The following is a 16,273-nucleotide window of genomic DNA, read 5'->3' on the forward strand; positions in this document are numbered from 1 at the left end:
AAAAAAAAAAAAAAAAAAAAGAATTCCAAGAGCTCAGTGGACTAGCACACTTTCAGCATGTGTAAATTCAACTTCTAGCGTAGGAATACATAAATAAGTAAATAAACACAATTAAAAACAAAACTCAGAGAAAACCTTTGCATGTAGGTAAGGCTGTCATCTGCAGGACTGATGTGCCTCCTCTCCTTAGGCATCCTTTGAGTGGATATGAGAGGTGTTGGTATCACCCTTAATATTGCATGTAGCTCAAGTGTCTAAGAATCCCTTGGATTGATGTTGACATGGATGTGTAACATGTATAAGCCCACCCTACCTAAGGCTGTAGGATTATGTTCCTATATTTAATGAAGGGAATCATAACTTCTATATTTCAATTACAAATTGGAAAAAATAAATAAATATCGCCCATGTTAGGAAAATGTGGAAGAGAAAGGTAAAGTTACTGATAGGACTGTAGTCTTATGTAATTGCTAATCTGAGACAATGGGCTACTTAGAAGTTCCAGGTGACAGAGATTAGATTTTCTGCCTTCCATCTTTACTAGTTTGGTAGCAGACACTTGAGGATTTACCAGATGATAGGCACCTCCACAGTAGCTATTCTGTAAAGACATTATTAGGCCTCCACTGCTCTGGAGACTCTGACTGATCAATGTTGATGTTTTCATAGCATGTGTCACTTACAGTGTTGACACGTGATCCAGATCTATGTTTGTTCAAGTTAGTGATGAGTAGGATACAGAGGGAGAGGACACTTTGGGTGCATTCTGATTGGCTGAATCCGGCAGCCTTGGCAATGCTGTCTCTTTCTGTTTACTGTCCAGAAGTGGAACAACTTGAAATGTTCAGGGAACTTATAGCAACAGGAGCAAAGAGCACACTGCTGCTTATCCATCGGAAGTGTGGGGCTTCAGTATCTTTCTGTCCCCAAAGTCAGACCGTGCTAGCCTGGAACATGCTGCGAAGGATGCCACAGTGCGCGCTGCTCTTTGTGGACTTTATTAAAGGCTCTAAACTCACACTCTGATCTTTGTCCTTGGTATACACACACAGCTGAACTCTGCCTCCCTTCCAGCTATGAGGATTTCATTAAATAATGACTCTAAAGGATGAAATGCAGATAATCATATTCACAAAGTTTCAAGAAAAAAGGGGGGGGACAACAAACATTAATGAAAACACATTCCTCACATTTTTGAGAATCAAATCTCATTAAAGAAAATCTCTTGAGGAGATCAAGCACAGCTTAGTAAAGGACAAGGCCACAAATAGATGTGATTAATCAACAGAATGTTGAAAAGTTGGCCTTGCTATGTGTGTGCTTTTTTTGTTTTTGTTTTTGTTTTTTTTTTTTACAAGCAAATATGCCTTTTTTCCTACTTCAGACTTAAATTTGAAATGGGGAAAAAATCAGGCCTTCATGCCAGCAAAGGCGGCAAAGTGGTTGTCAACTGTGATCTTTTGATTTACTGATTGATAGGATGGCCAGCCTTCCTCAGCTCAGCATTGTACACTACACACATTCAAATAAAATATCTTTCCCACCTTTCCTGTAAAGCATACAGAATTTTAGAAGAGGCAACACGGTATGTCCACAAGTACCCTTTAATAATATGAAATAAAAGATTCATGCAGATGTGAAACAAAATGGTGTGTGTGTGTACACACACACACATGACCACTTGTGTATCTATGGGTACATGTGTCTGTGCATGTGTGCATTCATGCCTCTGTCTGTCTGTCTGTCTGTCTGTCTCTGTGTGTGTCCATCTGCCTGTCTGTCTGCCTGTCCATATGTTTGTACAGATGCTGGCCAGAGGTTGATGCTAGGTGTCTTCCTTAGTCACTTTCTACTTTGTGTTTTGAGACAGTCTCTCATTGAATCATGAGTTCAGCTAAGCTGGCTGTCCAGGGAGCTCCAGAGAGCCTTCTGTCTCTGTTTTCCCAGTGGTGGGATTATAGGCATGTGCCACCATCGCCAGCTTGAGGCGATGAGCATCTAAACTTAGGTCCTCATACTTATACAGTAAATATTACCAACTGGCCAGTACTATCTATCCTGAAATCAAATGCTTACCAATTAGTGTGACATGGATGCTATCTTGTCATATCAGATGCCAGCCCAGAAAACTCATTCCACTATTCCAGTGCACGAGATTGGTATGTCAGAACTGGCTATATATAATGTGCTGTAGGATTGCATATTTGTGTTATTGTATATTTGATTGAGCTGAATACTTTTTTCTATGTAATGGGTTAACTTTTCATTTACTTTGGACAGAAAACATTTTCTGATGTTCTAAGTTCTACACAAAAGTCCTCTAAGACATACAGATAAGCAATAGATAGATTACGCAGTGGGCTGTACAAACCTGTATGAAAAGCCTTCAATAAATGGACAAACTCATCATCACTATATTGAGAAACCTTAAGCATGCAATTCCATTGTCAGGGTCTTTCCCTATCAATGGAAAACAAAGGAATGTGTTAAATGTTGAGAAAGAATCCAAATGGTATTACCCCAGCCTAGATCAGCCTATTCCTGTAGGCACTGATCATAAGGAATGCTTTATTTCATTTTCTTAAAGTCTCCAGACATTCACTTAAACATCCATTTGTGTTTAGTGCTATCTTTAAAAACAACAACAACAACAACAACAGTAATAATAGCTTCTCCAAATAACCCCAAATCCAAACCATAGTGCAGAATTACCCCACGTGAGGTAAATGGAACCCTGCAAATAGGACTGCTCTCAAGAATCTCAGAAAGATAATGAACATTATTAGGTAAACTAAAATCTCCAGGTGTAAGATATCCCTGGATTATCTGGAGGCACTAAGAAAGGTGGTCTCTATTTATTTATTTATTTATTTATTTATTTGTATTTCATTTCATCTACATAACTATTTCTTGAGTATGTATGCATGTGCTTGTGCATACCTGGTGCCCAAGGAAATCTGGAATCCCTGGAAATGGAGTCATCAGTGGTTGTGAGCCATCATGTGGCTCCTGGAAATTGAACCCGGGTCCTCTGTGAGAGCAGCCAGGTGTGCTAACCGCTGAGCTAGGACTCCAGTGCTTTCCCTTACGTTTTGCCAAAGGCCTATTTCTGTAAACAGGAACCTCTAGCTAAATGTGTTTGCCTACATTAAGGGCTGAGTAAATCAATGTTCGGATCTTGTCTAGGAAATGAAATGCCTGTCATACTTTGAATGTCTAAACAACTGAAGCATGATTTCATTTTAGAATCCCAGCTAATGATAGGTTGAGCACTGGTACTGAAATTAGACTTTGTCACGGTTCATAATGAGCAGTTATGGCCAGGGGAACTCACTTGAGATTCCAATTTCCCTATTTTGCTTTTACCACCAATAAAATGAGCATGTTAATCATAGGCACACACACACACACACACTCATACTTGTTCAACTCCATTGCTCCTGGTCTGTCCAGGGTGTCCAGTATGCTTTTATGCTTGATATAAATCATTTACTTTATTACCTTCCTCCCCCTTCTCCCTACAAATGTCTTGAGAAACACAATATGAAATGTGGAAGACCCCAGAGGTCAATTGAACTAAGTATTGGGTGCAAATTCTTCAGAACTGTGCTGATTTCAGCTGAAGAGCCTAAGGGGCCCCTGAAGGCCAAACCTTCCTTCAGAGTAGCAGCTATCCCGGTAAGTATAGCAGAGTACTTTCAGGCCTTCTCTGCATCTCTGACAGATGCCAATATTTTCTTTATATATATATACCAGCATTTTCTTTCCGTTATTGAATAGTATTCTCTTGATTGGATCTACTGCAGTTTGTCCATGTATATACTGAGGAACATTTTGGTAATTTCTAGTTTATTATGGTGATTATGGATAAAGTCTATCTAAGAAGTGATATCCAGGCATTTCTGTGTGAATATAAGGATTCATTTCTCTTTGGGTAATACCTAGGAGTAAGTAAGATTATTAGGCAATATGCTCAGTATATGAGATTTTGATTGTTGTTCTGATCAATTTGAGGATAATTGATATCTTTGCTTTTGTGAGAAAGAATATTCATTCTTCTGTCATGGGCTCCCGAATTCTGTACCACCACACCCAGTTTGATAATTGAAAATCCTCATAATATTGAGTCCCTCAATTTATGAACATGGTATACTTTTTTTACTCATTTAAGTAAGTCTCTGACTTTTTTCATAGATGCACACATTTTTTTCTTTACATCAGTTTCTCAACCACAGTTTAGCTTGCAATTTTTATATATCTCTAGTTTTCTCAGTATATAATATAAGCTTATATTATGTATTTAGACATGGATTGTTTTCCTTCTGTTGAACTCTTTACATGGAAAGACCAGTCCTCTTTGTCTAGTATGTTCTTGCCCTGTTTGGAGCTTGGTGAGGTTGCTTTAGTGTTTAATAGTTTCATTTGGCTACTCTGCTGCCTTCTACAGCAGGCGATCACTCTTTAGCCATGAACATTTTATTTCTAAATTCTAATACAATAGTGATACTTCGCTCCCTAAGTTATTACATTAATTTTATTCCCCATTCCATTTTCTTCTTTAAAACATCATTCCATGAATACATGCTTTTAGTTCCAAGTACTTACAGAGAGTTTCATTGCTTTAGTTACATTACATTTTCATCTTAAGATGGTCTCTCTCTCTCTCTCTCTCTCTCTCTCTCTCTCTCTCTCTCTCTCTCTCTCTCTCTCTCTGTCTCTCTCTCTCTCTCTCTCTCTCTCTCTGTGTGTGTGTGTGTGTGTGTGTGCATGTGTGTACCTATAGATGTATTTTATGTAGTTTCAGGCAGGCCTGAAAATTACCACATAGCTCAGTAGCCCAGACTCCATTCGAACAAAAGATCCTCCTGACTCAGATTTATTTCCCAAGGGCTGGGATTATAGCTCCATCCCATCATCCCATGGTGCCTGGCCTTCACTGATTCTTCATGTTTAGTGTCCTTTCTTTACCCCTTACCCCTGAGTCTATTTGTAAAATTTTCCATTTTTATCATCTTTTGGTCCCTGGATAGCTCTGGTCACCCATCTACTTACTGTACAGATGTTCTGTCTTTTCTTTCCCACAATATTTTGAGCCTAGTCTCTCTGCCCCCCACCTACCACTTACTTAGATATTGTTTGAGGACTAAGATTTTCAGTTTATACTTTTTTCTCTATTGCAGGAAAGTCTAATGTGTTTTAAGTTTCAAAGTACTCTCTTACTCCAATTAATGATTAAATCATTTTCTTTCCAGCACCTAGCCAACTTTAACTGTAATCTAATAATCAAGTTTTATTTATGTGGTTGACCGAGTCAGGTAGTTGTGTTCAACAGTTTTGGTGAGGGGAAGGCCAGAGTGTAGAGTTGTGTTGGTGGCTTTAGGGCAGAGTGAGATCTTGGGGTGGGAAAACAGAACTAAAGTTTATATGGAGACCTGACTCGAGGTTGCTTGGAAGATGAAGCAAAGGGGTGTAGCTAAGGCAGGCCGCATCTGAACTGGGCTTCTTTGGTTGCTCCTATGAAGTGTTGTGTGTCCTCTAATCATTTAGTGCATTTGTTCTTCAGTGTGTGGAGCCGCTGAGATATCATCCTACAGCTTTCCTACAGCTTCCTTGTATTTGTCCCTGGGTTCTCTTCCTGTTTCTCAAACATGGGTGTTCCCTAGGGTGCTGTCCTCGGCCTGGTCCCCTCCTATGGTATTTCTCAAGAGACTTGTACTGCTCCTGTGTTAATTATCATCTCTTGCCATAATTAAGCATGGCTTGAATCCTAGGTCCTGATGCTGTTCTTTTCCCTCTTAAGTCCAGTGAACATAGCCTGGTATATTAGTTTGGTAGGGCTGCTTTAACAGAATTCCATTCATTGGATGGCTTAAACAACAAAACAGAGTTACCTCATAGTTCTGAAGATTAGAAGTCAAAGATCAAGCAGTGTTCGTTCTGAAGGCTGTGTGTGTATGTGTGTGTGTGTGGGGGGGCGTCTATTCCAGCTCTTTATCTTGGCTTGGAGATGGTCATCTTTGTGCTTCTATTTCAGTTACCCTGTGTGTTTATCCATGCCTGGATTTATCCCTTCTATAAAGATACCAGTCATATTAGATTTGGAGCCAGTCTCTTGACTGACTTTCTTCCCTTTTCTTTCTTTCTTTCTTCCTTTCTTTCTTTCTTTCTTTCTTTCTTTCTTTCTTTCTTTCTTTCTTTCTTTCTTTCTTCTCTTTCTCTTTCTCTTTCCCTCTCTGTTTGTTTGTTTGTTTGTTTCTTTCTTTCTTTCTTTCTTTCTCTCTTTCTCTTTCTTTCTTTCCTTCCCTTCTTTCCTTCCTTCCTTAGTTGGGCTGAGGTATGTACCACACAGCACAGAGGACACGTTATAGAGTTGTTTTTCTCCATCCATTGTGTAGGTCCTGGGGAATGAACTCAGGTCTGTAGGCTGGGCAGCAAATGCCTTTACTTGCTGCACCATCTCACTGGCCTATGACTTCACCTTTAACTTCATTATGTCTATAAAGACCCTCTGTTCCAGTGAAGTCACGTTCTTCAGTACTGGCAACCAGAGGGTCTAACATATTGATTCTAAGGGCGCACAATTTAGTACCCTTAGTTATTCTCTTGTGCAACCAATATTTTCTGCTGCACAACAGGTATCAGTCTACGCACTGGGAATACAAAGATCCCAAGGCATAGACTCTTCCCTCTTGATAAATGGAACAGATAAGGATTAAAACCAAGAGTTTGCAACAGTGTGCAGTATGTCCTGTCTTAGATGAGGACTGCCACTACAACATGCTATTACGAGAGACCTGTCCTTGTCTGGCAAGCTCAGGGATGCACAGAGGAAGAGGGCCTCTCTATTGCATCTTTCCCAATCGGATCCAACCCTGTTTACCCTGCTTCTAAACCACACCCTCAGTTTCCCAGCCCTCGATCCCACCACCCAGCTAATCTCTCCAAATCATCCATTGATGGACAGATTCCCAACTTGAAAAACCTGTAATGACTGCTCATTGTCATCAGAACTCAGGCTAATAAAACCCTTCAGCCTGCCTTCCCTTGCTTCCTGCATGGTCAAGTGAGTACCACTGGAGTGCACCTTTTCTGTTAAGAGCTTTCTCTCCCTAGTCCATAGCCTCGTGTGTTACCCAGGTATTAACATAGTCTACAAACATACTCGGGCTTTTTAAATAATATTATATGGTCAGAACTTTTGTTGGTTTTCTACTCTATCATTAACACTAAAATAGTGCATGGCATATAATCGATACTTAAAAATATTGATTGGTTACCTGATTCCCCAACCCCTTGGTAGTCTGCCTGCTTGCAGAGTCTTCCTCCCCTCTCTCCCAGGTGTGAGCATTTCTTTTTACCCACTGAATTCCTGTTCTCAAGACTCACACCATATATCACTCATCTCTTCTGTGCCTTCCTTCTGGATCGGGTGCATCTGGCAGATGTGTCACACCCACAAGGCTTTTCCTGTTTCATATGAACTCTTTGCATGACTTTCTTTGCATCATAGAAACCTAAGTAGATGTCTTTCCTGGCAGACTGGAAGTTGCTTAAAATTAGGAACCATATTTTAAAAATAAGATTGCACTTTCCATGACATCTTTTTTTTTTTTTTTTTTTTTTTTTTTAACATACAAATAGATGTTCAGAGATTGCTCTCTTTGAAGAGGAAAATGAATGGGAGAGAAGTTTTACATTCACCTGAAAACAACTCAAGTGTGTATCCGGCCTTTCCCTGTTTCATTCTACCTCCCCCCTCCCCCCAGGTTACAGGATTTACAAACTCATCTCACAGTTATTCAGTGAGCACCTGGTTAATTCAAGATGCCGTACTAGCACTGGATTGTGAATAGAATTTAAATCACCTTTGGAGGAATTAGCAATTCTTCTGATAACCTAGTCCAATCGGTCCCAGGGGGCACAGTTTTTAGGAGACTTTTTAATTCTCAAACTTTGCTCACCCCATTTCTGGAAAGTTTTCACCTGATGATGTTGCTTGGGGGAAGGGGCTCTATCCGCACTGTGCTACTCTGTGGTGCTGCTGCTGAGGTTACATCTGCTCGCGAGTTGAGCAGTTTGCCTCGTCCCTCTCCAGCTATAGAAAACTAATGTGGCGCCAGAAATAAAGACTTCTATCTGCCTACTTATATGGGAGGGCCTTTCTGTTATCATGAGTGCCCAGAAATAGTTGAATGGCACGTTATTTAGTACTGCATTAAAGTAGTCACAGAAATTCTATTTCCTAGTGGCATCCCCACCTCCTCTATATGTAACATGTTGTCACATTAGCACCCTGAGGTTAAGTGAACATTGAAGCCAAAATGTCTGCCCCATTTCTCAGACTCAATCATAATTGGGCCATAGATCTTGAGCCAGACAGAAATAGGATTTGAATTAGTCTGGTGGATCATGTACATATATTATCTCTCCTAGAGGATAAAGTTCTTCATAAGGCCTTCAAATCAGGAGGAAGGAGGCAGTAAAACTTGGGATGAAAGAATAGAATAAGAAATAGAAAACATATTTGTTCCAAATCCTGATTGGTATAGAAACTTCAACCCTTCCTTTGTAAGGCAGGCCTGAGATGTTCATACCACATTAATAGGTATCCTGTGTCGTTACGATTGGGGGGGTGGGTAGGAGACACCCATTGTATTCACGTAGGCTAGATTCCAGACAGAGCAACTTCAGCTCAGAGCACTCGTAAAATGACAATTACAAGTGTTATACCACCCTGTGTTTATAGATTTATGGTGTGGCATCTGTTCCAAAGAGACTGTGGTGTAGATAATTATAAACAGAAGATACATTAAAGTCACTGGGGCATCTTCTACGCTGCTACAGAGTTTGTGTAACTTATTTGCATATGTTACTTACTTACTTATTTATCATGCTTTGTTTAAACCAAAATCAAAAGCTTTTTGCCAGGAACATACCCCAGGCAAGAAGGGTAGCGAGCACTTGGGTGGGCTCAGGCTTTGGGGCTTTCATTTACATCTGAGCATGCTGTGCCAGGGCAATTGTCCAAGCTCCAGTTATGCTCTGCACTGTTTTTCTAAGTTAGGTTCTCCCCTATCCCTGTGGGAGGGATGACCAATTCTATTTCAGGACCCTACTTCTCTTCTTTCTTCCCTTAGTGTGTGTGTGTGTGTGTGTGTGTGTGTGTGTGTGTGGTTTGAGTGTGTGTGTTTGTGTGATTGTGTATGTTTGTGTGTGTGTTTGTGTGGTTGTGTGTGTGTGTGATTGTGTGTGTTGACAAAGAACCACCCTCAGCAGCACAGACTAGCCTTGAACTTGTATCCTTGTCTCAGCTTCCCAAGTGCTAGGATTATATGTGTGCATTGCTGCACCTTGGCTAGCATCTAGGCTGTGAGACTTTTATGAAATGGGTCATTTGAGAGTCTTCTTGGAGATCATGCAAAAGGCTTTTAAACTCCTAAAAAGAAATGCCAATTGGGTGTGGTTCACACTAATAATCCCAGCAGTCGGGAGCCTGGGTGAGGCTGGAGGAGCATGCGCTGAGAGTCATCTATACAGGGAGACCTTGTAAAAGAAAGGAAGGAAAAGACGAGGGAGGGAGAGTCCATCTTACTATTCTCGTAGTGTGGTGGAATGGCGACCACCATCTCTTCCATTAAAAGCAACAACTCAGCTCTTTTTTAGCTCACGAGAAATGCCCTGTGTTTGTATGCCTTGTTCTGTAAGAGATCATATCCCCTCATGGGTTAACTTATTTACAGTTGCTTGCTCTGTTACTGATAGCAAGTGAATTTCCTTGATTCAGTGGCATTTTCATTTGAAAAATAGAAGGTTAGGTGTTTAATTTTTTTTTATGATATTTGACTCTATTGTGTTTCTGTTTGCCTGAACAACCACACTGATAATCTGGTTTTCTGAAATGTACTGGGGACTGAGGTGTAGTTGTGACTTTTCTCTCACAAGTGTTTGAGGACTTCACCTTTCACTCCCTAAGCGGCTAGTTTCCTTATACTCTGGATGTGGACGTGGTGCCTATAGATCTTCTGTCTCACAGGAATTTTCTTGAGTCATCAGATTAATCTTGCCAAGAATCAGTGACGCCTCCTATTCCACCCGGATTCCAATGCCTTCCACGTCCAGGTGACTTCTATTAACTGAATCCTGTCATATAATTTATGCCTGTTCCAAATATTTGGAGTGGTGTCTTAACTTTTACTGTCTCCAAATCTCTGTCTCAGGGATTATGAATCATTCATGTCCTGGAACCACCAAAATAAGTGTTGAATACACATAAGGGGCACTGACCACCCCACAAAATGTACCTGACATCTGTTGTAGTGCCTCCTTCCTGTTCCAATTTAACCTTTTCAAGATAAAAGGCTTTGTATCTTTTAACTTTTCATACAACTTGTTTTTTATTTCTCATTGTATTTTGTTACTCAAGTGGAGACATTCCGCTCCTTTCTAAGGTGGTCTGCATTACTTATTTTTGCAGATTTTGGATCTAATTTTTGATTACTATTGTTTTACCTTTGTTTTCAAGTTTCTTATGTAGGACATTCGGGTTTTTTGTTTGTTTTGTTTTGTTTTCTTAGTTTAACTTTTGTTGAGAATTTCATATATGAGTACTGTATTTACACGGTTTTTACATCTTCCTCTTTTCCTTCTTTTCCACGTTTCCCCCACTTCCTCACAAATTTTTGATTTCTTCTTCTTTATTGTTATGGTTGCATTTTATCGGACATAATTCTTTGTTTCAAATTCAGGCATCTGCTACTACAAAATTTTGTATTAGGTATTTTTCTCATTGCTGTGACCAAGCAAGCGCCTGACGATACAAGTCAAAGGGGGTGGTTTGTTTTAGATGGGCTATAGTCGATCATGGTGGGATAGACATGGTGTAGGTGATTCTACAATAGCAGGATCACTGGGGCCCTCAGTTAGCTATCCCATGAGCAGTCACAAAACAGAGAGTGCTTCTCAAATGCCTCATTTCTTCCAATTAGACCCCGCCCCCACAAAGATTCCACAGCCTCTAAAACAGCATGACTATCAGGGACCATCTGATCAAACACAGGATCCTGTGGTAGACGGTTCACATTCAGAGCGTAACAAGTCTCTTAGAACTTCTATGCCCCACAGTTTTGTTTCTGTCTTCATTTGCTTTAAGGTAGTTTCCAGTTCCATTCTGATTTCCTTTGGACCTATTCCCTGTTCAGGAATAGGCCTTTTCCCTTCTACGTATTTGTGAATCTTCTGGGTCCCCTTCTGCTGTCTGTTTCTAAGTTCATGACATTGTGGTTGGGAGAGAGACTTGGTATGGTTTCAGTCTTCCTAAATTTCTTTTTTTTATTGGCTATTTTCTTTATTTACATTTCAAATGTTATCCTCTTGCCAGGTCTCCCTTGTTGTGTGACTCTGGTCTATCCTGGAGGAAATTCTCTTTGCCTGAGAACAACATGCATTGTGCTATTGGTTACAAGTCCTTTTGTTCCATCTTAATTTTCTGTCTGGGTGATTGATGTGTTATTCAAAAGGGTACACTGGAATCTTCTGCTATTTTTGTATTGCACTCCATCTTTCCCTTTAAATCTGTTGCTGTTTGCTTCATGTATTTAGTGCTGGGATGTTATCTGCATCTCTCTTGCCCTCTCCCACTCCCTCATAGAATCCAGGACCTCATGTGTAGTAAATAAAGATTCTGCCCCATTCAGCCCTTTTTTATATTTTCATGATGAACTTGACCCTTTATCTTCTTGACCCTTTTATGCCTCGTGACAACTTTTACTTAGAGTCCATTCAGTCTGATATAAGAACATAGCTTTTTTTCTGTAGATTAATTTGTATTTGTTGAGGGTGGTAGATATCGTCAACAGCATCTCTCTTGAATTCCCAGCAAGTTACAAGAAGCATATGCAGGACCATGGTAATGGAGGAGGAGCCTTGTATTTGCACCATGCAGGGCTGGAGAGATGGCTAGGTGATTAGGAGTGCTGGCTGCTCTGACCTAGGAACCAGGGTTCAATCCCCAGAATCTCCATAGTAACTTACCACAGGAAAAAAATATTGAAGTTAATCTGTAAGAAAAAACTCACATATTGTTTTGAACAACTTCACACTAAGCAAGCACATGACTGCCAAGTGCTTCTCCTGAGGCAAGCTGCTGTAGTCTGGCGAAGGCACACTAGATAGTGAGCTAGATAATTACAGTAAACTTTGGACATTTTTGTTGACCGGGGGAAACATTTGATGATTGCTGTAGATGAGGTTGGTTGTCTCAACCAGAAAGCAGGGGTTCCTGGAATCTAGTAGGTAGAAGCCAGGTCATCTCAACTCTCCCATAATGCTCAGGGTAGGTCCTCATGACCAAGAAATATTTGACCCCAAATGTCAGCACTGTCAAGATGGAGAAATCCTGCTTTACTTGTGCTAGAAGTAGTCATCCCTCACATTCTAAGTTTCTGATCTTTCCAGATCTTTGGGAAGGAACAAGCTGAAGTCCCCAGATCTTCTCTTCTCTGTCCAGTGTACAGACCTCTTTAGAGGTTTTTTTTTGTTTTTTGTTTTTTTTTGCTTCAGCAGAGGGTGTGCGTGAAGGGGAATGCTACCGCCAGCCAACAGTAGAACACTCCAAACACTCAGATTAACACCCGGGTGGAAAACATCATGGTGAGCCAGCCTGGCACCTTTCTAGAGGCTTTTCCTTCACCAAGATGGCGGGGCACAGTGTGCAGTCTGGAGTGGGGGCGAGGGCGGGGGAGGGTGCGGACAGAGATTCTCTCTGATTTCCCGGAACCAAAACTCCGAGGGACTGCTGCAGTCAGTCCCTCAGCAGAGAGGGGAAAAGACTTTTTCCCACCCACTGTCCAGCGTTGACTGCTTGCTCTTTGATCCTTTCTCAGCAGCCTGGCACAGCTGCTGGTCCTTGTATTCTCCGTACTCCTCCAGCCCTTCCTTCTTCCTTTCTTCCTTTTCCATGGCTAACTTGCTAGTCTTCTCTTTGGCTTCTGAAGTTTGAGGCTTAGAAGGGCCTTTCCCGCGTGGAGGTTTTGCAATCTCAGTTGCTGTCGTCCAAGTTTCTATCCATTCGGAGCTCGAATTTGTCTAAAGACGGATTCAGGAAGCTTTTGGTCACTGTCGTTTTGATTCCTGATGCCTATCCAGCTGTATCATTGTTTGTCGAGTGGCTATTAGTAATAATAGCCCACTGATCTGAGATGTTACCTGTATCACAGGCTGCATGCCCTATTTTATTTCTGTAATTATACAAACGAGACAACTTTGTTTTATACTTCTAGGAAAAAGTCAAATTTCCTATGGTAAACTTAGAGGATTTCTTTTGTGTGTATAACAAAATTTATATAATACAAAGTTTACCTTTTCAACCAAATGCAGTAGCATGAAACACACTGACACTGTTGTTTGATCATCTGCCTCTAGAACATTTCCTATCTTCCCTCCATATGATTGTGATTCACTACACCATTAATTTATGACACATCTCCCATTTGTAGGTTGTCCTTTGATCCCAGAGATTTTAAAGTGTAGGAGATCATATCTCTCAGAATTATCAACATACATTTTTTAAATTCTCAAATGTACTTGACATATTTCTATGTGTTCCATTGATTTGTCTCTGTCAATGTGTTACTGCCTGAGTTACTGAGGATGCGTAGTGTCTTGTCAGTGTAGCAGGGCTGGTTATCTGCACTGGCTGTCTTACTCAGGAGTTTTCTCTTTACCATAATTTTTACCTATCTTAATCAACAGGGCTATTTTCCTTGGTTTTATTGGTTTTCCTCCCCTCTTTCTGTCTCACTCCATTAGTTTTTTAAACTAGCAGATGGCATTTTAATGATTAAAACATACTGAGGGAGACATCACTAAAATTAAAAAAATTAGGGGATCAGAGAATGGCTCAGTGGTTGAGAGCGTATTGCCTTTGCAGAAGCCTGAGTTTGGTTGTCAGCACCCATGTCAAGTAGCTTGCAACTGTCTGTAACTCTAGCTGCAAGGGACTCCATACCTCTGGCTTCCACAGGCACTCATACATTGCCTGTAACTCTAGCTGCAAGATTCAACACCACTGGCTTCCACTGGCACTCATACCTATGTTGCATACATATACTCATACACATACTACATATAATTAAAAAAATAGAATAAATATTTTCAATAGCTTACACAAAGAAGACTTTGTTGGGCATAAAGAAGGCTCCAAGGCCTGGGTCTTTGAAAATCTGGGTATCTTCTTCATCTTTTGGAATTTTCTTCCAGCCTTGCCATGGTGATCCAGCCTGCTTCTGACCTGCATTTTCTCCATAAAAGAGAGATGTTCCTATAAGAGTTCCTAGAATCATTCCATCCTTTTGTCTCATGTACATAAAACACCACCATTCTTCAGTGAAGTTATCAGCATCTCCAGAAGAATGGAAAATCTCAAGTGTTTGTGACTGTGTCAGCATTTGCTATGGCTCACTAATGGATTTTCCCTTCAGCAAAAGTGTGTTGTCCTGCCAGTTCCTATTAAATTTTTAACATTTTAAATATTGTATCACTAAAAGCTTATTTTTTATTTGCATTTATAGATCTTAAGATCATTTCTGCACTGTTTTACTGAAGAACCCATTAAAAGAGCCAGTGAATCTTGTAGAAAATGGCGTTCAGTGATCTTACATCGAGGACTGTGCGTTTTTATGATAATTGGATCAAAGATGCTGGTAAGTATCCTTTCTTTTCTATCAAATTCCCACATTAATAGGATTTATCTGGAACAAAATAAGAACCTTGACAACTTCATACTCCTTTATTACTGTTAACCAATAGGCAGTGGCTATTCATTACACCTAGATCTGCATATATGTTTATGATGATGTTTATAATAATGAAAACACTCTGATATCCATGGGAGGGAATTGAATGATATGCAATTTGTACATCTCAACCCAGTAACCCTTAAAAATGGTTTTGGAGGCTTGGCATTCTAGTTCTCTAGAGGGAAATAACTGTCACTGCCAACAAAAGTTCTATCGATGCTGATTCTAGAATGAAAGACCTGCCCTTGTCCCTGCCCCATTGCTGCCCCTGCTCCCAGAGGTGATGTAAACAGAGCGGGGAGTAATAAAGATGTTTCAGAACATGCAGTGTCATTGAATTTAAAATATACAAATGGAAACCATACATGAAGCATGTTACATGTTTCTTCTGTAGGCGGTGAAAGGTGGTTTGGTGGGGGCAGGTCTGCTGTGGGTGGTTGAGGTCAGGGTCTTGCAGCTGTATCTGCTAAGTATGTGTTGTACAACAGAGCTGCCCTTGGTCTCATGAGTAAATTTTCTTTACCTGTCTGTCAGTGAGTTCTCAAACCCCAGCCAGTGTAGCTTTGTTTTAGAAACTATTTAAGTCTTAAAAATAAAACAAAGACAGAAAAGTTTTTAAAACAGAAAAGGAATCAGAGTGCCTTGGAACTTAGATAGACCTGCGATACCATCCAACCTAATGTCTCATTTTAGAGCTGAAGAAACTAAAACCCAGAGATGTGACTTTCCCAAGGTCAATAACATTGAAGAAAATATTGATAAAGAAGAAGGAAAAAGCACCCCGAGAACTGGTGTTTCGTAGTTATGATTAGCATTCTGGCATTTCACTATTTTGTAGTTATTAAGATACACGTCAAGTATCGCTTCTGCACAAGATGGCTGCTGCGGGGGCATTCGCGTACTGAGTACTAGTGCGGGGATAGAGATGTGTAGACTGAGTTTGAAATGAAGGTACCAGCTCTTTACAAAGAAAAAAGATACATGTCACCACCACTAAAACCACTTTGAGGTGACTCACTCATTGGCCAGAAACCACGAGTTCATTAAATCACACATGAGGCTCCATCCCAGTTAGCGAAGACACTGTCTCATGGGCAACATCTGCCTTTCCAGGCTGCAAAAGGACATGTTATGTCTCTGAAGTTTTTCCAATAGTTTTGTCCTTCAGAAATGCCAAGGACAAGTAAGCTTATTCTGTTAGGGGAATTAAAGTAGCTATTTCCCCATTTTCTTATCTTTTCCCGAAAGTTTCAACTTACTTGGTTCAGAAAATATACCAGTTTCTTTAAAGTTTATCTTTCTCTGATGATTTATAGTGGTCATTACTATAAAATTCCATATTTAATGTAAGTATTAGTCTTCCAGTTGTGTTTCAAAGGAAAGGTGCACATTGCTCACTCAGTTCTTAGTATTTGAACTTGGAACCCAACTAGATTAAGGTAAAATTTAATATAATTATTATATGCGCCACAGTGTGT

The 16,273-nt window shown here is 40.3% G+C and overlaps 1 protein-coding gene across 2 annotated transcripts in view; it reads left to right on the forward strand.

Moving 5' to 3' along the window:
- Positions 1 to 16,273, forward strand: part of Elovl7 (ELOVL fatty acid elongase 7) — a 78,139-nt gene that overhangs the window by 34,857 nt on the left and 27,009 nt on the right. For both annotated transcript variants that reach the window (XM_031360221.1, XM_031360222.1), the window contains one exon: positions 14,568 to 14,699. In XM_031360221.1, coding sequence (XP_031216081.1) covers positions 14,636 to 14,699 — 64 coding nt within the window. In that variant the 5' untranslated portion in view covers positions 14,568 to 14,635. Of the gene's footprint in view, positions 1 to 14,567; positions 14,700 to 16,273 lie in introns of those variants that run through there.

This window comes from Mastomys coucha, unplaced genomic scaffold (genome assembly GCF_008632895.1).
Source record: "Mastomys coucha isolate ucsf_1 unplaced genomic scaffold, UCSF_Mcou_1 pScaffold8, whole genome shotgun sequence".
Taxonomy (NCBI): Eukaryota; Metazoa; Chordata; class Mammalia; order Rodentia; family Muridae; genus Mastomys; species Mastomys coucha.